The sequence below is a fragment of the Thunnus thynnus genome, chromosome 11, assembly GCF_963924715.1.
Source record: "Thunnus thynnus chromosome 11, fThuThy2.1, whole genome shotgun sequence".
In the NCBI taxonomy this organism is placed as follows: Eukaryota; Metazoa; Chordata; class Actinopteri; order Scombriformes; family Scombridae; genus Thunnus; species Thunnus thynnus.
In genome coordinates, this window is record NC_089527.1 from 14,726,467 (window position 1) to 14,753,138 (window position 26,672).

Here is a 26,672-nt window from a genome sequence, read left to right on the forward strand (position 1 = left end):
TTGTAAAAGTCACTGGTTCCTAACCTGGGAGGTGGGACCCCTCTAGGGGATCACAAGATAAATCTGAGAGGTCACAAGATCGGAAAGAAGCAGAATATTATTCTACAAGACAAACTTTTGTTCACTTTGCTTCTTTCTTGTGAAATAGTGGGTAGTTTTACCTCCTCGGGCCTCAAAAGTTTATTCAAATGAAACAATATGATATACTTTTTGGGTGGTAAATCACTATTTGTTGGCATGACTCCATTACATTTGCAAAATAATCGGATTTCTAGACCTCTTTCTGTCAAGCAGCATTCAAAAGCTCCTTGTAGCTGTTACTTAACATTATTGTCCTTATTCTTTCCCCACTCTCACAAGGAAAACTAATAAATAAAGTCAGGAACAATAAAAAATATTCATATATATAATATATAATTAGGTCAGAAGTATGGGTGCCACTTTCTAAAAAGACACTCTTATATAACTAATGGCTTTATAAATACTAAAGCTATACTAAAATGATTTAAAGATCAGTTTAAGGCATTGAATAACTTGGGTTGCCAGGTTGTGGAAAAAACCTCCTCCAGCACTTCAACAAGAAGACCCCTCGGGGCATCTGGACAGATTTTATTTATTGACAGTTTATTAAAGGACAGGTTCACAATTTTTCAAGTCTGTCTTAAAACAACAGTCAGGTGCCCAACTGAACATTGACACATGTTTTTCTTGCTGTAATCATTCCTCCTGTTCATACTGGCCTTTAAGAGGTCCCTTCATAATGTGGTTACACTGTAAATGATGAGGGACAAATCCACAGTGCTCATTTTGAGCAAAAATTTAATTACAAGTTTATTTAAAGCTAATATGAAGCTTCAGCCTTCTAAATTAGTCAAATCAATTCAGTACCTTTCAAAGTTACTGTCTCTCTTTTCATTATGATCTGTCCACTGCAGCTGAACAGGAAAATAGTCTGTTGAGACACAAAGAGGGATTTTTTTTTTCTTGGTAAAATGACTGTAACTGTGGAAGATATCCACTTTATTTGACTCAAGTTTCATATTAGCTTCAAAATAAACTTCTGAATAATTCTTTACTCATTTGTCCTCTATCACTTATATTATAAGCACACCTGGAGGGGATCTTATAATGGTCAGTATGAACAGGAGGAATGATTACAGCAAGAAAAAAACGTGTCATTGTTCATTTTGGCACCTGACTGTTGTTTTATGACAGACTGTGAACATATCCTTTAACATTTACAACTGCCGATGAATTGTTTGATCGTTTAAAAAAAATACCCACAGTCAGTCTCTGGAGCACCAGCATCTCATGACTGAAACAAGGAATATTTCCACTTTTTTAACGGCAGGACCGGAGGTGCACACTGCTGGGTTGAATAACGGGACCGTGTGTGTATGTGTGTATGTGTGCGTGTGTGTGTGTGTGTGTGTGTGTGTGTGCGCGTGTACAGGAGGAGGAGGAGCCCGGGCTGTGATAACAACAGGCTGCTGCCTCGGCTCTGTTATCTTCCGTTCCCCGCCGTCAGAGCCGCGGATCTCCTCTCCGGACCTCCACACGGATTTATGTCATTATCATGAAACTTCTCTAAAAGCTGAAGCGCTCCTCCCATGGTGTCCCCGGCAGACTCCCCGGCATTTATTCGACTTCACGGCAACTATCGGCGACCACTTTTGGGGTCTCGAAAATCATGGAAACGTGGTTTTTGAATCACGTCCTCGGTTTGTCTCTGTCGGTCCTCCTGCTGGGTCTACCGGGGCCCCTCAGGGCAGGGACCCCAAATAACAGCAGCACGGAACCGGGAACGACTGGATTTTATTATTCAACCATCACAAATGAACCCGGCGACATGGAGTACAATGAAACTTCAACTTCACACTCCAGCAGCGAGAGTTTATCACCATCACAGAGAAACCTCCTGCTCACACACACTGCTGAGACACACACTGCTACTGCTGGAAACTTCGGTAAGATTACTGTCACTGAGGCCTGCATATGGCAAGTGCTTTCTAGACAATATGTTAGTCCAGTTTATTGAGTTTATAGCCTCATTGTCCCCGTATGAGAAATGCCGTTCCCCTGCAAAGAAACGGCTCTAGAAAAGCCTTTTCATCTTACTGAAATGAGCTTTAGCTGGAGGATACAATAGAAATCCAACAGAAATGCCAGAAAACCAAATAAATCCAAATAATAAATCAAAAGTGAGGATTGCCTGTTTCTTAAATTATGAATGAGCTTAGACTGAAATGGAGTTTCTTAAGCCTCTGTGCAGCCTGCATGTCAAAATGAATTCAAATGATATTCATCCCCAGACATGGTGCCATGAGACAAGTGCATCATGCTCTTTTTCTTTTGTTTGCTTCAGTATACTGTAGGGCTGCTACTAACAATTAGTTACACAATCAATTAATCAACCAGTTGTTCTCTCATTTGATTGGATGATTGCTTAGTCTATAAATTATAAGAAAATACTGAAAAATTCCCTTTCTTTTTTTTAAAAAAAGGAAAAATCTACCAAAAACCTATGTTGTCATATTCTAAGACCTAAAGCTCTTCAGTTTACTGTCATAGAGGGCAAGGAAAAGCACATTTTTATATTTTAAAAGTTAGAATCAGTGATTTTTTTTGCTTAAAATGTATGTATTATACATATATATATCAGTTTGATATCAAAGTTGTTTTACATTCATTTTCTGTCAGTTAAGTAATTCACTACTTGGCTAGAGATACAAGGGTTAGACGATTAATCAATTAGTCGAACGATTAATTGGTAACTATTTTGATAATTAATTCATTGTTCAAGTCATTTTTCGAGCAAAAAAGTTTCTCAAATGTGAGGATTTGCTGCTTTTCTCTGTTTACCTACTACCTTGTGACATTTCGTATTCCAAACGAGTAATCAGTTATTTAACAAAATAAACTGCGAATCAATCGATAATTGAAATAATCATTAGTTGCAGCCCTATCAACCAGTCAATTAAGCGCTACTTCAGTATAAGAAGTGTCTTTAAGGCTCATACACTCACATCTGTGGCTCTGATGTATAGAGGAGGGTAAATCCACGTTAAGTCTGTTACTTTTATTCTTGGAATAGATGTTTCTGCTCCATTTTAGACTGACAAACCTTTCCCGAAAGCTTTAAAGCGATAGACAGAAGACCAGCAAGCATAGTCAACACGTTAACTTTGACCATTCATGGGTTTTACCAGTTTATCACAAGTTATACCCATTCACTTTCAGGTTCATAGAGTGCAAAACGCCGAGCAGCTACTTTCTAACACCTTTGCAAGTTTCCTGTTTGAAATTAAGCTAAAACATTGTTGGTGGCTCACCAACTCATACAGGTGGTATACGTGGTTCTACTCTATGGAATCGCTCATGACTATAATATATGCCACCAATAAACAAGATGATACACAAGAAGAGAAGTGGACACATCAGAGAGGGATTATGATGCTTTTAGATAACAGATATTGCTCATACAAAAGGACGAGGCGGAGAAGAACCCAAGATACCTTTTCCACTTTGTGAGGATGCCACAGCCCCAAAGCTTGGATTGTGAGAGTAATATTTGAGCCCTGATTCCCTGCGCAAAAGGCCCGATATCAACCATCATGGTGTAAGAAGGACACCTTTGTCATTTGCGATAGATACCAAAATTACCCATATGGCAGTTTTAGGAGAGCATGTCTAAAAGCAGTTAAAGACAGTAGAAGAAAAAAGGGTTGTAACTGTTACTTCATGTTTTAGGAGAGCCAACTGGTCATGTAGTTAAGTGACTTTGTCCCTAAAATAGCGCTTTAGGTACAGTCTGCTGTATCTCTATCTGTGCCAGCGGGAATAAAGGGACGTTTGAATTCGGAGGATATGCATAAATAACCATTAGAAACTTGAATATTAGGATTTGGGCTGCAACTAACGATTAGTTTTATTATTGATTCATCTGTCAATTTTTTTTTCAATTTATTGATCAGTTGTTTGGTCCATAAAATGTCAGAAAATGGTGAAAAATCTTGATCGCTGTTTCCCAAAGCCCAAGGTGACATCATCAAATGTCTTTTTTTTGTCCTGACCAACAGTCCACAACCCAAAGATATTCAGTTTACTGTATAGAAGACTAAAGAAACCTTAAAATATTCACATTTGAGAAGCATAATGCAACCATTGGGAAGCATAATGCCAAATAACGCATCTTAAAATTAGGGCTGAATCAAAAATCTAATATCACAATATTTTTGACCAAATACCTCAATATTGATATTGAGACGATATTATAGGGATGACTATTGGTGCTTTCACAAAATATTTACACAATGAGATTTTTGATAAAGAATCATCAGTAAATGTGGATATTATGACTTAGTGGTTAAAGGCAAATAATAGAACAGCTAGAACAGTCTTTTAAGTTCAGAAAATTACATGACTTTACTGTAATGCAGCCTTTAAAACCAGGAAAAGACAACACTTAGGCTATGCCATATCATGATATTACGATATCCAAAATCTAAGACAATATCTAGTCTGATATCACGGCATCAATATAATATCGATATATTGCCCAGCCCTACTTAAAATATCCAATAATGGCTGTGACCTTTACTTCATCAACAGAGAGCACCAGACCTTTATTACACTGACAATTCATTATTTTGGTAAATCTACCTGCTCTGTGTAAAGTAAGAGAGTTAGTTTTTCTGCTCAAATATTAACAACTGCAACATAGTAAAATACTCTTAAATACTGTCTTATTATTATATGTCTTATATATTAATAAAATAGTATTACCACCATTACCACTATACTATTAATAATGTTGTGTTGTAGTTGTTAATTGGTCGCCACCAAGTACAAATATGCTATCTGTATGATACACTGTATACCCTATACTTACCATACGTGTACTTTCTTCAACTGCTTGTGAAAGCATGTGACATCAGTGATTACAGTAGTTTTGTAGTGAAAACGCTACTTGTGGATCTATACACAAAACTGTTGGTTAGACATATACACTCAATTCACTGTTACTCTGAGATCTGGCCACTTTTAAAGGCCCAGGCTTTATTTAACTTTAACAGGAATGTCTGTGATAACCTTCACTTTTTTAGAAGGCTGCTGGACATTATGAAGATTTTTTTTTTTTTTTTATTTGGTTCATTTTCAGCAACACTCTGTTTGATTTATGCGTTTACACACATTCAGCCGGGGAGCTGCCCAGTACAATTCCTCTGAAGCAATGTGAGGGCTGAAGAATGACCAAGGGGAAATGATTCACTTTCCTCACACGCAGATTTCACACAGATTTCACCCAGATTCACCTCTCCTCTCCCAAACCAGATCTTCAGGATGCAGTCATCTAATGACAAACACACAAACTGAGCTGTGAATCTCAATCACTGCTCAAGATTTCTGACCATAGCAGCAAATGTCCTGCTTGGCCTGTTGGCAAAAGAGTATCGACCAATCCATTCACAACACTGCTTTGTCATACCATCATCTATGCTCATTGATATGCTGAACATATTGCATTTGCCTAATGGAAGCCACAGAGTTTCTCAAGTATAACAGATGTGAAAAGACGACACTAAAAGAGCCCGTGTTAAAGAGCTGAGAGATAAACAGCAGAGAATCTGGGAGTGTCCGTCACTTGTTGCCAACACCACGTTCCAGTCTGAGTTTTGTTGCCCAGGCTGGATCCAGAGAGAGAAAATGAAATAATGAAAGAGACACATGCAGAGGAAGTGAGAGAGAAAAATAGAGTCCAGCAGCCCAGTTCTTCCAATAGACTCCCAGTGGACGGGTCGTTCTGCAGTTGAACTCCCCCCCCTCCACCGGTTTTGGATGGTGGCTGCTGGTCTATGTGTGCTGGCTGTCAGGATGCTGGCCAGCACCAATGCTCATCCTCAGAGAGCTGTTGTTCCAGTCCTGAGCTGCTGGAGACTGGCCAGATAACTGACAGCCTGTCAGACAGCACAGCATCAGGGAGAGGCAGAGAAAACCGTCTAGGTCAGAGGTTAATTTCTCAATTACTGTACACTTGATATTTAAAACATCTTGTCAGCCCATGAAATGCTCTATAATTTTAAGCAGCTATAATTGATATTTTTTATAATAACAATGTATGAAATGAGAGAGGCGTCACTCATGATTCTACAGAGAATTATCAGTGACTCTGTTGTTCCCCCAGGGCTTTACGGCACTTTATATCGAGTTTCAGCACATTGTTTAGATGTCTGGCTGCAACTTTACTGTTTTGGTTCACTTTCAGCACTCTCATTGCGTCGTTTTTGGCCGCAGCAGGCGGCTGTTTTCAAATAAAAAGCTCTAAAAACCGACTGTACGCTACATGCTCAGCACTGAACTGCAAAGAGAAAGATTTCACGACATATTGGTGAACATAGTGGAGCATTTAGCAGCTAAAGAGCAGGATATTTCCCTCAGGAGTTGGTAGAGAACAAAAACAGAGCTAAAAGAGAGTGAATATTGGACTTACATTCACCAGGTGGACAGAAACAACTCTGAATGAATGATAATGTTGCTCCGTAACTGTTGGATGTGTAAATAAGCGACTTTTCTAACAATTTCAACATATCAACTTAAATGGCGATAATATGTCAGTGCTGCGTGAACAACTTGTTTCTGCTACCCCCAAGTGGCCAAAAAATCCATTAATTCAGGTTAAAAGCTGCACTAATCAATAGTTTTATGTCAATAATGGATGAAATGACCAATGTTTATGTGAAAGGGATTGCTTGTAGTGATGAACCCACAGATATTTAGCGCCCAACTGCAGTTTCCTTTATCATTTCATACAATTTTAGCAGCTCATTGTTTTGGTTTAACAACCTGCAGTTTTACTGTTTCCTTTCACATTTTCGGTATAAAAGCTCTGTTAAACTCACTGCACACTTACTTGCACAGCACCAAGTAGCATAGAGACACAGTTAGCAACTAGCTGGAGAACATAGTGGAGCGTTCAACAGCTAAAGAGACAAATATTTTTAGTCAGTGGAGACCAAAACAGAGTTAAAAAGAGCGAATCTTGTACCAACATCCAGAACATCAAAAATGAATGCTAATGTTGATCCATATCTCCTGGATGTGGAGGATGAACTCTTTGCTAAAATGTTAGCCATAACAAATAAGTGTTAATATGTCAATGTTGTGTTTTCAGCTTGATCCTCTGGTCCCAAGTGAACAAAAAAATTAATGTACACATTGCAGCTTTAAAGTAATGAGCTGCTTTTAAAAAGATTCACCGGTACCATGTAACTGTAATATCTCTGGGTTGATTCAAGCATCCATGCTGCTCTCTCCCCATGATGTCTACTCTCAACTGTAAAATAATGCACAGAAAATAATTTGTAAAAAAAAAAACTATCCCTATCCTATCAGCACATTTTTTTCTTAACACTTCACTTCTGGTTTCATTTATTCATATGACTAAACAATAATTTTGAGCCAGGCTAAAAAAACCAAACAGATACTTAACATGAATACACGCCCAGATCCATGGTGACAGTTTTCCGCCTGTGCTTTGTGCTCACTCAGCTTTAGGAAGGAAATGGCAGATTCCCAACGGAGACAGTCACCACCATATTTAGGACCTCAAGCCTTTGTTAGAGTAGACGAGCTCAGCTGCCAATTGTTCTCCACCCAAAATCATTGCCTCTGCAGCAAGCAACAGTACTTCTGACAGCATCTTCCTCCTCTTCCTGCCGCCTGGAAAGGCCAGATGCAGCTTGGTGAGCTCCCTCTGGTGGCCACAGCTGGAAGAGAACTACAACGTCAAGGGAGATTATAATAAAAAAAATGTTGACAAAGTGAGAGAAAAACAAATAAAGAGAGGGTTTGGACTCCCTATAATGGCATCCACCATGCTGACCCTGACTTTTTAATTGATTGTGTATCGATCACTACAGGACTCCCAGATTCTAAAATTCATTACAAGTTAAAAGAGTTTGGATCATACCTGAGACAAACCTGACAGCAAGTAACCAAGGAGTTATGATCATGTGTGAATTAATCTGACTTTTTTTGATTGATGGTGTGATTGTTTTGTCTATAAAGTGTTAGAAAATAGTAAAAAAAATGTCTATCATAGGTTCTCAGAGCCCAAGTTGATGTGTTCAACATGCTTGTATATTTATCTGAAGTGAGTATTTAAACATACTTTGTATTGTTTTGTTTCTCCACAGACACTGAGCAGACACAAACCTTCACAGAAACAAGCAGCAGGTCACTAGAGACTGTACGTCTGTCAACGGAGCCACTCACCTCCACCCTTGTTGCAGCCACCACTGAGTCCAGCAGCAGCATCAGCAGCAGCAGCAGTAGCAGCAGCATCAGTAGCAGCAGCATCAGTAGCAGCAGCAGCAGCAGCAGCAGCAGCAGCAGCATCAGCAGCAGCAGTAGCAGCAGCAGCATTAGCAGCAGCAGCAGCAGCAGCAGCAGCAGCAGCAGCACCAGCAGCAGCAGCAGCAGCAGCAGCAGTAGCAGCAGCAGCAGCATCAGCAGCAGCAGCAGCAGCAGCACCAGCAGCAGCAGCAGTAGTAGCAGCAGCAGCACCAGCAACAGCAGCAGTAGCAGCAGTGACTGGAGGGACCCCCTTCACACGGACAAACTGCCAGATGTCTCTCCTGTTGTGTCCCAGAAGACAATGTCCTCGATGGCGACAGAGGACTCCAGCATGCCCCAGGACAGCCCGGACAGCACTCTCCGTATGGGAGATGCCGTATCCTCGGCGTCACAGACAGCCGTCCTCACCGACAGCACCTACACTTCCACCACCATCAGCCGAGCCGGAGAGAGGACCCTGCTGTCTGTAACCTCCTCCTCTAACAACAGCACCTCCTCTGCATTTACAGAAGACTCCAACTCCCATCGGTCCCCCTCTACCTGGGGTGCTCCAGCCACAGGGGGCACAGAGACTGAGGGCTACACCCACAGTGCCCCATCCACCAGGACTGACAGCAGGGACACAACAGACCAGCACATCACTCAGTCCTTTGGGGGGATAATTTCAGAAACTGGGAGCCCAGGGGTATCCAGAGGAACCCAAACTTTAACTGGACCACCTAATGCCACCCAGCACGAACACACCTCAACATCAGAGGGGACTTCAGACTCAACACCACCTCTCAGAGTGACAGAGCCCAGCACTGACCAATCTGAAGTGTCCGTTTCATCCACAACTCCTGTCATCTCACCTGCAGGTGTTCCTACCAAAATGTCAGGGACAGATCAGGGGTCAGGCTCTAGTGTTGGATCCTCCACAGAGTCTTCCACTGGAGCTTTCAGCTCTAGCACTCAGAACCAAGAGGGAACAGAGGGGATTTCATCCCAGACCAGGGAGAAAAGTGTGAGCTTTGCACTGACCACAGCGCCCCCTACAGTCAGCAGTACTACAACTAACCTTGACAACTCTCTGACGGAAACACCAGTGCTGGCCACTGACATACTCCTCACCACCACAGTTGTCACTGTTACAGAAAGGTATATTTTATTGTTTATTAAAATCTGTCCTCAATCATAACTATATAAATAATAGAAAGAAATTGAATTGTCCAAGGAAAGATATTTGGTTGTTTAAGTAGCACAACAGCAGAGAATAGGAAGTAATATTATCATTATTATTATTATTTAGAAACATCTACATAGCTTTAAGGAATTGCAACAAGTTGCAGGATATTGGCAAGCACAGATCAGCGGCCATGCTAACATTTTATCTTTCATCATCAACAAAATTGTAATGTCAATCCTGAGGTGCACTAGGCAAAGATGTAAAGATGAAAATGGTATTTACATGCTTTTATTCAGTTCTTGTCGGGAGTCTGTATGATTGATTCAAAAATACATTCATTTATTTACACTAAACAGATCACAGACAACAGAGGAAGACACTTTTAAAGCCACTCCCTCCACCACCACCACCACCACCCCTCTTCTGCCTGCCACCTCATCCTCCAGGATCAGCAGCACCTCTAGCATCTCCACTCCAGGGTCACCTACCCAAGCCACCGTCCGTTACACCACACCTTCCACCACCGCCTCCACCCTGGGCCAGCAGACCTCTGCAGTGCACTCCACTCACCGCTTGTCCCCCAGCCAAACCCAGGGGCCGTCCACTGGGGTGGCTAACCCAACAAACATCACCACCCTGCAGCTGGACACAAGCACAGGCACTCTGGGAGTCACCACGGCCCATAGCCAGCACATCACCACTACCTACACCCATAGCACCCCGACTAGGAGCACAGAGGCTCTGCAAACTACCAGGAAACAGGCAGACAGAGGAACCACAGCGATTGTGGTGACAACATCATTCGCTGATGTCCGACCCACCAAGACATCACCACCACCAAGTCAGTAGTTCACACTCTCCTTTCACTTTAAGTTTTTACAGAACTTTCTGGTTCATTTTTTTCTATAATATATGGTAAAATGCCTGTTCTTCTCTCTGAACTCCAGGAGACCCCTGTGTGTCCAACCCTTGTATGAATGGGGGGATGTGTGTGAGCTCTAAAGGGCATCAATCCACCTGCCACTGTCAACCGGCATGGACAGGACCGACCTGCAACGATGGTAAGCCTCTGTTCTCTTCTTCCTGACAGTTTGATAACATTGAGTTTTATCATTCTTGGTCACAACTGAGATATGAGAAGACTTCTCTCTTGTTTCACTGTAAGAGCAACATTTTGTTTAGTTTTGCTTTTGCTTGTGATTCATTCATAAAATGTGGGTGACATTTCTGGAGGATGTGGTGCAAAAACCCAGCAACACTCAGTTTTACACTCCACAGTGACTAACAGTTGCCACAGCTGAGGACCTGTCACTTAAAACATAGTGTGTATTGGAATAATCTCACAAGCTTTACATATGAAAAGCCCTACCGTGAGTCAGTCAGTCATGATGATTGTAAAATTATCAAAAAAAAGTCTGGTGTGGTGTGGTCAAAGTTTTGTGCAGGTTTAGAAAGTTAGGGTTAAGATCGGAAATAAAGATTTTATATAAAGGTTTATGGATTCAGTGAAGGCCCTTTTAAGTATAATATAGTAAAAAGCTCCATGCAATTGTGTGTGCAGACGTGGATGAGTGTGAGGAGAACCCTTGCCCCGCTGATTCCAGATGTGTGAATACAAGAGGTTCCTTCACCTGTGAATGTCCGCTGGGTCTTGACCTGGAGGACGGACGCACCTGCACCAGAGGTATGACTCTTAACTCTGCTGGAATGCATCACTACAGCAAATCTTTATATCTTTAATTTATATCTTATTTCGATTCACTGACAGTAAATTTCTCCCTCCATAGCAAAGACATTTCTGGGAACTTTCAGTGTAAACAGACTGCCACATGACCCTATTACCTTCAAGAGCTCCACCATGCATGAGGTCCAGAGAGAGATCATTCAGCTGGTGAGAAGCAGTTCACATCGCTGCATATTCTCCTCAACGTTTATGTGTATTATATCTGATACACGCTCTCTTCCTTTCTTCTCCTCAGCTCAATGCCTCATTGTCAGTCCTCCGCGGTTACAGACGCTCAACTCTTAGTAAGAAGTAAGTTCCTCAGTTTTTGTACATCTTATGTAGGTTTTTGTTATATTTTCAAAACCACAAAAGGAACAAGTGGTTACCTCTTTACATACTATTGACCATTATTAAAAGGCCAATAAAAGTAAATAAATCTCTCACTTTGAAATCAAGCACATCTTTCAATGATTAAGTGACAATAACTAGCCTACCATGTGAGATTATCTCAGCTCCAAATGCAATTCAACTTGTTTCAATAATTTCCCTCATACTAGTGGGATGATGTGTTTGTTTTGCTATTTTCCATGACTCATTGTAAGAATACTGAAACTAAGATTAAAAAAGTAGAGGTATTTGTAGATGCAAAATGATGCAACATGGACATTTTGTCAGCACAGACCTCTTAAAGACCTCTCCTCCCCACAGAGAAGAGAATGGAGTTCATATATTGGCTGTCAACATGTTTTCCATCTCCACTAATGTGACGATCAAGGAGGTCAACAACAGCATCCAGATGTCTCTCAGCAACTGCAACTCCTCGGTAGCCCACTGCCGGATGGTCCTGCACCACCAGATCACTTATCGCGGTAAATGTTATAGCTAGTCATCTCTGATCCCTTTAACCCTCATCCAACTGAGGGCAGACAATCAAAATTAATTGTGCGTATGTTTGCAGCCACTAGAGGGCACAGTTTAGCCATAAATCGCTCCTTCACTAAAGAAACCATATCGCTCACACACTTGACATGACATCATCCATCTGATATGTTTCACAACATTACAGTACAGGGAAACCTACAACAAAATGAAAGGACAATGTTGCAACACTGTTAAATACTAATATATGTTATTATATAATATACAATGAGATTAATATAAGCTCACATATACAGCAGTAATTGTATGTAGGATGGTTGTTGTGAACCTGAAGTGTATGTTAATGAATTCTGGTTTCCTCTTGACATGAAACCTGATAGTGATTGAGGGAAACAAGGAATGTAGTTTTCTTTTCTGACATCTTATTTTAGCGTGTTAGTTATAGTCAGATTCCTGAGTTGTCTTAGTCATGACTAATTCTGTCCACTCTGCGTTCCAGTGGAGAGTCTGTGTTCAGCCCAGAAGATTCAGTGCAATACAGAGCGTTCCACCTGCACAGACAGCAGCGGCACAGCCCAGTGCCAGTGTCTACAAGGATATTACAAACACAACCCCGACGACCAGTCCTGCTTAGGTAAGCTGTGTGTGTGTGTGTGTGTGTGTGTGTGTGTGTGTGTGTGTTGTGATTTGTCAGTGAATAATTAAACCATAAAATACCAACAAACCAAATAATAAACTACATATTGGACCTGATTAAATGTTCCCATCATGGTTTTGGCCATGTGTAGGTGTGATTACAACCAAGTAACCCTTTCTTTCCTCAAAAAAATGCAGTTCTGGGGGAAACGTTGAATCTAAAAATGTATCAAAATCAAATCCACCGGATATTAGCAAACATTGGACAGTTTCTGATCAAATTGTCTTCTTTCAGAATGTGGGGATGGCTACAAGCTTGAAAATGGCACCTGTGTCCCGTAAGTTCAGCTTTATTTCTTTTTTATGTGTTTTTTGTTCCAGTTACTCTGAAAGGTCACATTTTCACTGCAAATTCTGTCTCCACTTTTCAGGTGCATGTTTGGATTTGGAGGATTCAACTGTGGAAATTGTAAGTATCACTGAAAATCAATAAACTATAACATTCAGTTTCAATAGAAGATAAATTTCATGAACTAATTTCAGCAGTTTCCTATTGTGATCCTTACATGTGTATGCCAAAGTTAAATATTTAATATTCTGCTTTTTGACATTTCAGTTTACAAGCTGATTGCAGTTGTGGTGTCACCAGCAGGGGGCGTCCTGCTCCTCATCCTCATCATTGCTCTCATTGTCACTTGCTGCAAGTAAGACTGCTGTTATTATTGGCATAGACAACATCCTCATTTTGCAAACTTTTACAACCCTAAATTTTCTTACACCTTGTATAGTAATATGAGTTGTTCTACCTTATTTCAAGTATATAATATAAAATATATAAATATACAAACATTTAAAGAGTAACTTATAGACTCAGTTCACCCAAATTCCAAAAAACATACATTTACTATAACCCCAGTGGGTATCTTGCAGTCTAGATAGTTTTTTTATACTGAGATATTCCCTGTTGGGAATTGTCCTGAAAGCATTTAATTAAATGGAAATGGCAAATTTTAACATCAGTGTGTTTCTTAGAAGTAACGTTGATTACAAAGTAATCCCAATTATCCTTTATGACCATAAACTGTGTTGATTTTATTGTATAATTAAAAATAAGTTGGATAGTTTGGTAAAGTAATAATTTTGGTTAACTTTTTTTACTTTTTAAAACATTTAATATCTTTTTTTTATCCCTTAGGAGAGACAAGAATGACATCAACAAGATCATCTTCAAAAGTGGAGACCTGCAAATGTCTCCGTATGCAGACTTCCCCAAGAATAACCGCATATCCATGGAGTGGGGCCGGGAGACCATCGAAATGCAAGAGAACGGCAGCACCAAGAACCTGCTGCAGATGACTGACATTTACTACTCTGTAAGGAGACACAATATACAATACAGCATAATACAACTCTGATTTTGACTCTCACTGCTTAGTGTGTGTGTGTATGAGAATACAATTGATAAATCACTATATCAGACAAGAGAAAACTGTTAAATAAAGACATCTTATAATATATTTTCTCTCATTCTGTGCCCTTTCTTGCAGCCTGCATTGCGTAACTCTGACCTGGACAGAAATGGCCTGTACCCATTCACAGGTCTGCCGGGCTCTCGCCACTCATGCATCTACCCCGCCCAGTGGAACCCATCCTTCATCAGTGACGATTCACGAAGAAGAGACTACTTCTAACCGCCCAACCCTGAACATACACACACACACACACACAAGCCCTCAGAAAACTGCCATCTCTTACACTGACAATTGTGATGTGTTATGATGGTTTTCTGTCACTGTGACAATGCTAATGTTTGAATTGCACATTTTTGAGAACCCATTTGACCATCTGCATTCAGGGTTACACATAAATTATGGAAATGTGTGTGTGTGTGTGTGTGTGTGTGTGTGTATGTGTGTGTGTGTCTGCATATTATGGAAGTGCACATTTTTGCAAGTAAAATGTTTTCTGAGTGTTCTTACGCGACCATTTCAGTGTTTTTGCATGTTTTAGCTCATTTACTTCAACTCATATACTTAAACATTGCTGCCACAGTTTTCCAAAGCATGTTGATTGTTTAATGTGTTTTTCCTGCCTTGCAGGCAGCCACTGATTCCCATTTACTTCGCTGTATGATACAAAACAAATTGCAGATACTTGAAACATGTTTAAGGTAGCTCATCCATTACAGTAAACAGCAAGTCTGCCTTCTCTGACCTGAGTTATGTTGTCGCTGCCTGGTAATGCAGTGCAGATTTTTCAAGCAAATCTGCACTGCATTACAGTGCTTTGTTTTTTTTTAAAAAAAAGCAGATTTGATGTTCACAGTGAAAGAATGGGAATTAAGGGCTGCCAGGACACAGGGCTCATTTAAAATAAATGAAATACAGCAGTAATGTAAAGTATATGAGATATGTAGTAAATAGACTAGAACATGTGAAACATTGATACGGTCCTTTAAATGCTGAAATGAATATGTGCATGCCACTGCTGTGATTTTAAAATCTTTTTAGATAATAGTCTGAGCATAAAGTATTAATGGGACATGACAATAATAAACCACTGAAGGATGCACAAAGTTCAGTTTGATGCCAATAGAAACTGAGGAATAACTTTGTTATCTGATGCCTTTATTTATTCCCTGTATGTCCAAGTCCTTGACATGTAGCATAGTGGACATCTAATTCAGACACACTGACAGACCTAAGACAAACCTGTGGCTTACATGTTTTTGTGTGTGTGTGTGTGTTTGTGTTTGTGTGTTTGTGTGCATGAGGAATAATTATTTGTATACCAGAAGTATCATAACTGTCAATGAGTGTTTGAATGTAAATATGTATCATACTTTGTTTGGAATATTATTTTTATGTGACTGTTTTCTCTCTTTGTGTATGTATGATCTATTGATTCTGGCGTTTTAGTCAGACGTGTTTATTTAAATAAAATTATTGCACAGCATTTGTCTCCAAATCCATTCTGATAAAAATGATTTCTGAATATTTTTTTAGTCCCTTAAAGTTTTTTATTCTGTGGTTGATATTATTTAAAAATATCCGATGAAAATATATTCAAAATAAATGTATTGCTGAAATAATACTATACATTAATATATTATATTAGTCACATGATCTGTCAGGTTTGAAATTTTGGCACAGTACGACAAGAACAGCACTTACAATTAAAATAAAGGTTATTAATATAAGGCAAAGAGTCTACAGCTATGTTAGAAGCTCTGTGAGGCTGCACTTACTCACAGCAGTGCTTTGAGCTTAATGCTAACACATCTTATTTTAATGTGTTAAGGTGTTAACATTTGCTAATTAGCAGTAAACATGAAGTAAAGCAGAAAGTATTGGATATATTAAGATTACAGTTTACAGTTTATCCTTAGGGAAACACGAATGTCTGTAACAAATATCATGGCAACTTACCCAATAATTGTCGAAACATTTCACTCAAAACCTCAAAAGTTAAACCTTATGGTGCCACTAGAGGAAAAGTCAGGGGATAACCAAAGTCATCAGGGTTCATCCTCTGGGCACCATGGATATCTGAACCAAATTTTATTGCAATCCATACAATAGGTGTTAAGATATTTCAGTAAATGTGTCAACCTGCTGGTGGTGTTACAGGAAAGTCAGACAATCACCAAAGTCACCAGCTTCATCTTCTATCAACCATGAATATCTGTACAAAATTTCATCTCAATCCGTCCAGTAGTTGTTGGGCTATTTCAATCTGGATCAAATGTACTTATTTATTACTCTTAAATTAAATAAAACTCAGTTCAAGTTGAGAGCACTGAGTAGGATACGATACGATTCAATACGATACGACATGACATGACATGATATGATGCGATACAATACGACACAATACGATACAACTTTATGGTCAGATTAGACTGAGATTCATTTTGTGTTAAAGAGATCAACACACAGATCAAACATACAATTTCACATACGACAGTTTTCATAGACATACAAAACACATCAAACAGTCATTTACTTTTACAGGCTGTATTCTGTTTGTGAGAAAAGAATTGTTCCAGTAAATGACATTTGGATTGAACTGTACCTGAATCATTATAGAGAGGAGTGAATCTGGCTTAATTGTATTATATGCAGATGAAAAGTCCAAGAAAAATGCTCTGGCACTGAAAAGGCACTGAAGCCTTCAACCCTTCATGTTACCAAAAATATATAGGGGCCAAAATCTCATGAACACCCACAAATAATTCAGACATTTTATGATTTTAGAAGGCCCAGCTTAAAATTCTGATGCCTTTTGTTTGACACGTCTCTTCTTCTGTACAACACTGAGGTATTTTCTGTCAAGTCTGAGGTATTATATTGCCAATGTTGCACACCGCTCATTTGTAAAGATCATATTCCCTCTTTTCAATGTGCTGAGGACGACTGCTCAAGCCCATCAACGTTGGTTTCCTGTAGGGAGATGTATAGGCATTGGCTAATCAACATATGGCTCACCGCTACATTTGGGTACTTTTACAACCTAAATGCATTGAGGGATAAACTCCCTTAAATTTGTATACCGTGTATGGTGTCAAATGTACATATGTACATTATTTTATTTGATTGTATATCTATTGTTCTATGGTGTTTTATTTAGTTTTAATCTTTTGTGTTTTTATTTGTGTCCTTTTTTTATTATAAAGCACTTTGTCACCATATTTTATATACTGAAAATAAAGTTTTATTATTATTATTATTATTATTATTATTATTATGTTGTATGTTATATTGTTTGATGGATTTATGGTAGATCCTAGCACAAGAACTAGCGTAGTTAAATAAAATTATTTCAATAGATCCACACGGAATAAAAAAAACAGCAACATTTGATTGAGAAAGCATCAGAAAGGAAACCAGAAGGACAATACATTCAGATTATTAAAATTCACATTATAACTGGCTGATGTTTAATTGGAGCTGAGGTAAAACGACAAAGATGTGTGATGTTATGGTTATACAACACCTGTCAGGAGAAAAATGTCAGGCCCGTTAATTACCTGAATGTCTCCAACCTATTCTTATTTCTCTGGTATTATTTCCTTTGTGATGCTGTATACACAAAATGTTGTAGCTGCATAGTCTTAAGGGCACAGGGAAAATATTTTTTTGTCTGTAGCATATCTACAAAATGGAGTATGCAAATAACTCTCCTAATTTACTAATTATTGCTTGAGTTTTAAGACAGGTCAATGATTTTCTTTAAAGGTGTGATTTTTGAAACATTGGCCAGGCTAGGTATTATCCCCCTGCTTGCAGTCTTTATGCTAAACTAAGCATGAAGACTGACTATAACTCCACTTTAAGCACAAATATGAGAGTGCTATCTCATCTAACTTTTGACAGGAAAGGTTATAAGCCTATTTCCAAAGATGTTGAACTATTTCTTTAACAGGGCCTTCTTTCAAATCTACACTTTCTAAAGATTTCAAGGGAGAGAAGAGGCCACAGGTGTCACCATAGTAACCATTCTACATTGTGATCACTTTAATAATCCCAAACAGCAACACTTTACTGTATCTAAAACAGATAGAATTCTGATTTATATTCTACTAACTAAGGACATTTCTTTTGTATTTATGTACTGTTGACATATTCCACATATAGTCCTGAGCCCACATGGACTTACAAGTTGTTACTGTGGTGAAACATTTGTCAAACATAGACAAGACATTACAACATTACATTGCAAACAAAGAACTTTGTCTTAGTCTGCACCAGGCTCTACAAATAAAATCAGCCACACAAAAGGTTCCCTTCCTGAAACACAGCTCAAGTTTTTTATAATCATTCATCCAGAAAAATTCATCAGAAATTAAGGACCTTTTACTTAATAGTGTAGCCCCAAAATCAATCATATAATGAGCAATAAAACATAAAGTGGACTTTGTCTTCAGTCTCACCTTAATCACATAGCAAACAGAGTCTTTTCTCTTCAGGGAGAGTATATACTGCATATTAGCAAGTTAGTTGCATCTTGGAAAGAAATGCTTCATTCATATTTGTTCTGTTGTGGTTACAGTTGTTTACATAATGTATATGACCATTCTGGTCCATTTACAGCACCAGTCAAAGGTTTGGACACATTTCCACATTCAAATGAATAGGAAGGTTTGCACGTTGATTTCCTATAATGTCTCATGTAAGACTGATGGTTTGGCTAGAACTGAACACACACAAAAGAGGAACAATTACCTTTTAATATTTTTTACTTTCCTAAACCACCAATGGCACGTCAGTACATTGATCTGGGTGAGCAGACTTTCATATTTATCAATGGCCCTCTCATCTTTCTCAACCTCACTGCAAACATCTTCTATGCATTTTGCTTGATCTTCCCGCCATGCAACAGACGAAGACTCAAGCATCCTTTAAGGTTACTCCTGGGATTTCTGGTCTGGTGCTCAACTATTTATTGTGTCTCTTTATCATCACTGTATTGTGTTTTACAGGAGGTAAAAAGCTTTGAAATGTTTATCGTGTTGTGGGTGATTGTGCTTTACTGTGTGCATAACACCATGATGTCTTATGTTTGGCTGACCTTCCACTACTACATCCAGATTGTCCCTGCCCAGCGAGCTGTGTTAATTTGGGTGAAGAAGAATATCAAGGTTGCCATCTACGTGGCTTTGCTTCTTGACGGGATGATTTTTTTGTTCAGTGATGCTGTGGCTGTTGCAAGTATACTACTTCAGAATGAATTAAATTACATCAACGGCATATTGACTGAATATCACATTGATGAACTGTACCTCAAAAACAAAGCTAGTTTTGTCATCATCAGAGTGTACATTTTGATCTGTCTGTGTATAATGACTGTTAGTAGCTTTTCCACAGTCCAATATCTGCATAGACACATGAGAAGTGTGGCGCAGAGTGGCAGCTCCTTCTCCATTCTTCGAAGTCAGATGAGAATCACCATCACTGGGATTTCTCAAGGAGTGCTCTATGACACTTTCTATTTAATTGATTCATTCACCTTCTTATACTCCACTGACTTTCAACTCGGCACTTGGGTCTCCTTCACGGCCATCTCGCTGTACATATCAGGCACCACGGTCAGCCTGGGCATCAGTCAGGCTGCTTTCAGGCAAAGGGCAGCAGATGTGTGGAGGACATTCAAATCTTTTTGTGGTGTTGGCATGGTAACAAATGATGTGACATTGCACTCAGTTGACATCAGTTGAAATAATGTAACCTCTGATGTCTAAATGACTTTGTGATTATTTGGTGTGTGATGCTATAGTTTTGCTTGAGGCCATTTTGATACAGTTTGAGGCTGAATTGGATTTAATGTTATAGTTTATGCAAATTAAAACATCCAGGAATATGAAGAGGATCACAAACAGAAGAAAAGTTTCAAAAGCAATCAGAGAGGGTACCAACAATGCTGTGTAAGCACATTTATTGTACAGGGCTGGTGATTACACACAAATAAGGTAAAGACTGTAAGCAGATGTGGAGATATCTGGAAATGTCTATTTGTATTACCATTATTATCTATTTGTTTCTGCTCAGAGCAGTAAAATTTGAATATGTAATGTTCTTTTTTGGATGTTGCGACTTTCTATCTAACTTTTTATAAACACATTTGGTTTCTGAACTTTACCTGGAATAAAAACAATAATATGTTTTATTTGCAAATTCCAATTTGCGTGTGATGCAAATACCTCAGATTTGTTTCATTGTGCAGAGTTACAGTGCCTCACATTTTTTGTTTTTCTGTAAGAGCACCACAAGGGAAGAAGACACCAAAAAAAAAAAAAAAAAAACAGAAGCAGAAACAGAAGCAAAAAAAAAAAGAATATGGATGAAAAGGGATTATCCGCACATCTTACAGCAATGTGCAGCGGAATCAGGTTCTTCCAGGACAGCAAAATTCAGAGTGAAAAAGGTGTGGAACACCTTTAATGGTGCAAACAGATCAGTGTTTTTTATACTACTGTGTCTTCATCAGAGTGAAAAACAAAGATGGATTTTCTAACATGTGGCCTAATAAACAGGCCATTTGTTATTCTCAACATTGTGGCCAGTTTATTTTACATCTTTTGCATGGTCTGTCCACTTCAAAAGGACCAAGTAACCTCTGAAGATTCTCCTGGGGTCTTTGATTTGCTGTACAGTAATTTATCTGTTGTCAGCTGTGATGCTATTCTTTGCTGAGGTCATAACAACAAATAACAACTTTAATTTCCTGTTGGTCTCGTATGTGGTGTTGGATGGGAGTTTGTCTACTGGTATGACCTCCTCTGTTTGGCTGAACTTCTACTACATGCAGATCATACCTGCACAGTGAGTCCTCTTAATCTGGATTAAGAAGAACATCAACTCCATCATCTACTGCATTTGGCTTGTTGAGAAAATATTCAGTTTGTTTGATGTTGGTGCCATATTCAGAGAGAATATCTTACTGTAACTAATTACATTTTAGTTGGTTTCACTCAGAATTTCACTATGTATCATAACACAATATTTACCAATACCTTCATTTGAATTGTAGACAAATGTATCTACTATTTCGGTTTGGATAGTGAGGGCCCACTTCTTATTCTGCCTGTGTGTAATGGTGATGTCCAGTGGTTCAACTGTAGTCTACCCCTTCTCCTGTCCACAGTTCAGTGGTCAGGTGAGGGTCATCGTCACTGGTGTCCTAAAAGGGGTTCTGTACATGGTCTGTGCTGTGTGTCATCAATCCATACATTAATTTCACTGTCGTCTACTTCTACATGACCTGAACAAGAAGGATGATTCTGAAGCTCAGACCAGAAGAGCAGGACGTTGGTGAGGTGACCCTGATTTAACCAACACATTTCCTAGAAATGTGCATGGATGCAAGCTGCCCCTGTAGCTGGGAATATCATTGTAGGAGCTCCAGTCACACCTGACTGTAGACTTCCTGTTGTATCAGTTGTAGAGATTGATTGAGAGTTATTGATTCTTTTTGAAACACAAGTTGCTGAAACTTGGCTAACCATGTGAACAATAAGTAGTACAAGTCTGCTTATTGTTAAGTGCTTATTTTGTCTTGTTTAACATTTAGTGGTCATGCTTATACTTTTCATCATTAAAATGTATCTGAGCATTAATTAGTCTACATGTTTGATTTATATTTCTCTGTCTCATTCATTTTAGTTTTAATAACTTCTGTTCTCCTAACAAACTGGTTACCAACTCCCACACCCTACCCTCTTTTGTCATGGATAGTCTACATTTTTAGTTGATCCTGTCATATGTCTGCGGTTTTGCTGAAGTCATTTGGGTTCAACTTAAGTCATCAGCCTGCTGTGTCCCATAAACCTCATACTGTATGATTCCCACCTCATATGATTCCTGCCACTTTAACTTTTTAGACACTGTTTTGCTGCAAAAAGGCTTGAGACTAAAAGTACTTTTTAAAAGTACCTTAAGCAATTTCAATATCTATAGTCCTCTGTCTGTGCAAAAAATAATTCTAAAGTTTAGCTAAAGCTGATAGATGCTTCTGCAGTCTGAGTTAGACCAATCAAGTGGGTATCTCCAAAGTTACAGTCTTTTTAGTATAAACTCCCCTTTGTGCTTCCATACACAGTGTTACCCTGTTGAGCTGTGACATAGGATTGGCACACAAAGCAGGAATTTGTGCTGAAAAGATCGTAATTTTGGAAAAATTGAAAAAAATGTGAACCTATCCTTCCAAAAAAACATTAGTTAATTAACTCCCACCCTCATAAACATCTCACTACTTGAATTGATTCAGAGATTGCCATTCACATTTTAACATTGCGCTATGGGGAGGTGACAGGTACAGCAGGCATCCTTTCACAATATTTCCAAGAAGTTGGAATAAATATTCAGCCCACTTGAAAAAGTTGAATGACAACTTTGCTCTTTTAATCAGTCCCTGGCAGCGTCACTGTCATCAATTACACACATGAATACAATCTAGTTACTTTCAGCTAAAATTTTTGCTCACAGAAAGGTTGATGACTGATTTTCTTTATTTTTGTAAAAACCCAAACAATAAGCCTGTGACAAATAGCAGGAAATGCTTACTTATGTTTATAATTAGCCCTGTAAGGGCAATTGTTGCATACAGTTTTACAGGGATTGCACTGAACTGAAGAAAATGTACAAACAACATGTAATGACCAAAATCAAATTAAATCAGAGAGAGTCCCAATGATGGTATGAGCCTGTTTGCATGACCACATCATTAAGCAACTGCCCATAAATAAACAAGAAAAAGGAGCAAATTTACATCTGAATATTCCAATGCTGTTAATGAAACATTTGTTTCACTGTCTCAGAACAGTAAAGCTCCAACAGTCATTATCTTACTTGAGAAGATGCTAAATTTTGGATGTTGCAACTTATTATCTAACTTTGCATAAAAATGTTTGGTTTCTGAACTTCAATCAGTGTGCCTGAAAAATTAATTTTCTTAACACGATCACAAATAGTCATAATAGTTGTAACAAATGATCAATACATGATCAATACATGGAATAAAAACATGAGAGTAATGACTGTATTGCTATTTCTAGGTGATTTCACAGTAATATGCTTTATTTGCATGTTCCAGTTTGCATTTGATGCAAATATGTCTGATTTGTTACACTGCACAGAGTTGGAGTGCCTCTCAGGTTTTATCTGTAAGAGCACCACGAGGGAGGAAGACACCAAAAACAGAAACAGCACACAAAATGAACTACCTAACTTGTGGCCTAATTAATGGGCCTATTGTTATTCTCAACATCATGGCTAATGCCTTTTACCTCTTTTGCATGGTCTGTCCACTTTGCAGCAGCGACAGGATCAAGCAACCTCTGAGGATTCTCCTGGGGTCCTTGGTTTGCTGTACAATAACTTACCTGATGTCTGCTATTGTGGTGTTCTTTTCTGAACTACAAGCTGAAAACTACATTCTCCTTCAAACCTCATATTTGGTGTCGCTCTCCTGTTTGTCCACCAGTATGACCTCCTCTGTTTGGCTGAACTTCTTCTACTACACGCAGATTGTACCTGCACGGCGAGTGCTCTTCATCTGGATTAAGAAGAACATCAACTCCATCATCTACTACATCTGGCTTCTTGAGAGAATTTACAATTTGCTTGATTTCACCGTCATGTTTTTAGAGCTTCTTCCTTTTGATAGCTCTGGATTCAGTAACAATTTCACAGTGGGTCATAACATACCTATTATGCCTGCAAGAGCTCTCTTGAAATGTCTGGCATATATGTATATCATAATAATTTCCATACAGAAGGCCCACTTCTTATTCTGCCTGTGTGTAATGGTGATGTCCAGTGGTTCAATTGTAGTCTACCTGTGCGGCGTATGGCGGCAAATGGACAACCCCTACCCGGTTCACGGTTCAGTGGTCAGGTGAGGGTCACTGTCACTGGCATCCTACAAGGGATCCTGTACATGATCTGTGCTGTGTGGACTTTGTACAACTTTTTTATCTCAACACTCACCCTATACGTCCATCAATCCATATATTCACTTCACTATCATCAACTTGTACATGTCAGGCACCACGTTCAACCTGGGAGCCGGTCAGGCTGTGTTCAGGCAGAGAGCAGCGAACATCTGGCTCAGAGCAAATAAACAGTCTGAACAAGAAGGATGATTCTGAAGCTCAAACCAGGACGTTGGTGAGACGAACCTGATTTAACCAACATATGTAACACTTTCTTAGAAATCTGCATGGATACAAACTGCCCTTGAAGCTTGGAATGTTATTGTAGGAACTCAAAGACAATAGCTGCTTTTGTGGTTATTTCATGTCAGACATATGAGTATTTATGTTACATATACCCAGATATAGGTGTATGGGGCATTAAAAAAGATCTTTTGATTAATATATACTATGTTTTCATGTCTGTAAATGCTTGATTTTTGCATTTTATATGCAAAGATTCTGAATTCAGTAGCTGGAAGCAATTCAATGACAGATTAACAAGTCTATTCAAAGCCTACATACAGTTTGTAACTAGCTGCTATATGTCACCTTCCACAAGAACTGAAATCTAAACACTCATTTTGCAGTCTTTATCCTTGGAAAATACAGTATGTTGTGTAAAATATCCCCCGTGAATGACTTCCACAAGGTTTCTATTGTGGTAGATCCTCCATATGACACTTGAGGCATTTGAATGGCAAAACATTAAGAATCATAACATTAACTCTTTGTTGGTGATTTTGCCCTTTGATGTCGACTGAGGTCAAACGCTGAAAGATGTTACCTTCATGATCTGTCGGAAATATTGCTATCCAAATTCAACACACATAAACGACTCAAGAAATTTATGAAAATAATATTGAGAAAGATTTTATTTTTTGTGAAATAAAGGTTTATGAAATGAGACAGATTTTGTGAGCATCAGGTAGTAAAATTAGTGTATTTATTGTTCATCCCTTTGGACATAAGTGGTGTTGTAATGTTGTTTCTCATCATCAAACTGTAGCCTATGAGCATTAATTATGGCACGTCTGATCCACATTTCTCCTCCTTATACAATGTAGTTAAAATATATTCTGTGTTGCTACTGCGTATATAATAAACCTATAACAACAACAACAACAACAACAAAAAACACTTTTGCAGTAGTCTACATTTTGTTTTGTTATTTTGTTATCCATGTTACACTTGACTGCTGTTGTGTCAAACTTGGATTCAAATTCATGTTGCTGGCCTGCTGTTGGCTGATTTCTGCTACTTTTTGAGTTTTCAGACACCATTTCAAAAGGTCACATTATGTGTTTCATAAAAATGAAAAGAATCTTCTTTTCTCTGTCCTGCAACAACTGTCATAGCAGCTACAGTAGGCAACTACACCATCTATTATTTCAGCTGTTTTAAACATACCCTTGATTCTATTTTATGGAAGCATGTGATACCTCGTAACTATGACTTGGTATAATGTATATGTATATTTAAGATCTGTATTTTATAAAAATGGAAAAGATCTCACAATTATGAGACCTGTATCTTATAATTATGATAAGAAAAGATAGATTTTCTTATAATTACTAGATTGTTACCTAATGATTATGAAAAAATAATTACACGATGTGTTCCTCATATTAACTATAAATCTATCTCATACTGTAATTACATGATCAGTAACTTGTACTGTCTTGTAATTACAGATCCGTAATTATGTAATTTTCAAGATAAATCATTAAGAGACACAAATCTCGTGATTATGAGATCATTTCCTTGTAATTATGACAATGACCGCATGTCCAAATTTCATAATTACATAAAGAGATGTCACAATTATGTGACCTGCACTGCATAATTGTGATTTAGTATCTACTAATTACAATATGTGTATCTAGAAAACTACAAGATCTGTAAGTTTTCTCATAATTATGAAATAAGGATCTTGTAATTACAAAGATCTCATGATAAGGAGGATATGTTTTGGTATCTTTATTTGGCAGTCGAAAGCGCAGAGATATGCAACAAACATTCACAGCCGAAATCATAGCTCAGGCATAATTGTGAATTATTTTGTTATAATAGGGAAAAAACGCAATCTTTGAGAAGTGGAATTTTTCACTCTGTCTTCACAAGTGTGTATGGAGTCCCCCTGCGGTCAGCTGAGAAAAAAAAGATCCATGTGTAAATCAATCCACAATGCCACCTAGGACATAACAATTGAGTGGTTAGAATCTAGAGGGTGTTATTGTTGTTGAAGTTTCAGTTGGTGAAGGAGAGAATCGGAGAGAAATGATATTAGAGTTATATAGCGTGTGTGTATTTATATTTAACATAATTCATTTAAGTTGATCAGATATAGAGATACTGAAGTTAAGCTTGTTTGTTCGATTTGTGTTGCTGTGGTGTGTTATGTTTTGTGTCGTTTTTAGATTTTTGTTTTGTCTCCCTGT

At 38.5% G+C, this 26,672-nt stretch overlaps 1 protein-coding gene across 1 annotated transcript; it reads left to right on the plus strand.

Annotated features, from left to right (window-relative positions):
• The first annotated feature begins 1,494 nt into the window (after positions 1–1,494).
• On the plus strand, positions 1,495–15,716 carry heg1 (heart development protein with EGF-like domains 1). The gene is made up of 14 exons (XM_067603298.1): positions 1,495–1,967; positions 8,196–9,492; positions 9,877–10,361; positions 10,468–10,581; positions 11,082–11,204; positions 11,308–11,411; positions 11,500–11,555; positions 11,955–12,115; positions 12,625–12,759; positions 13,057–13,099; positions 13,193–13,230; positions 13,378–13,465; positions 13,957–14,134; positions 14,309–15,716. The coding sequence occupies exons 1-14, from the start codon at positions 1,691–1,693 to the stop codon at positions 14,450–14,452; spliced, it is 3,243 nt and encodes a 1,080-aa protein (XP_067459399.1). The 5' UTR covers positions 1,495–1,690; the 3' UTR covers positions 14,453–15,716.
• The last annotated feature ends 10,956 nt before the right edge of the window (positions 15,717–26,672 follow it).

Coding starts and splice junctions, on each gene's coding strand:
- heg1 (XM_067603298.1), top strand. CDS start 1,691: ATGGAAACGTGGTTTTTGAATCACGTCCTCGGTTTGTCTCTGTCGGTC. Junction 11,556..11,954: donor CGCTCAACTCTTAGTAAGAA/GTAAGTTCCTCA, acceptor TCCTCCCCACAG/AGAAGAGAATGGAGTTCATA. Junction 13,231..13,377: donor AGGATTCAACTGTGGAAATT/GTAAGTATCACT, acceptor TTGACATTTCAG/TTTACAAGCTGATTGCAGTT.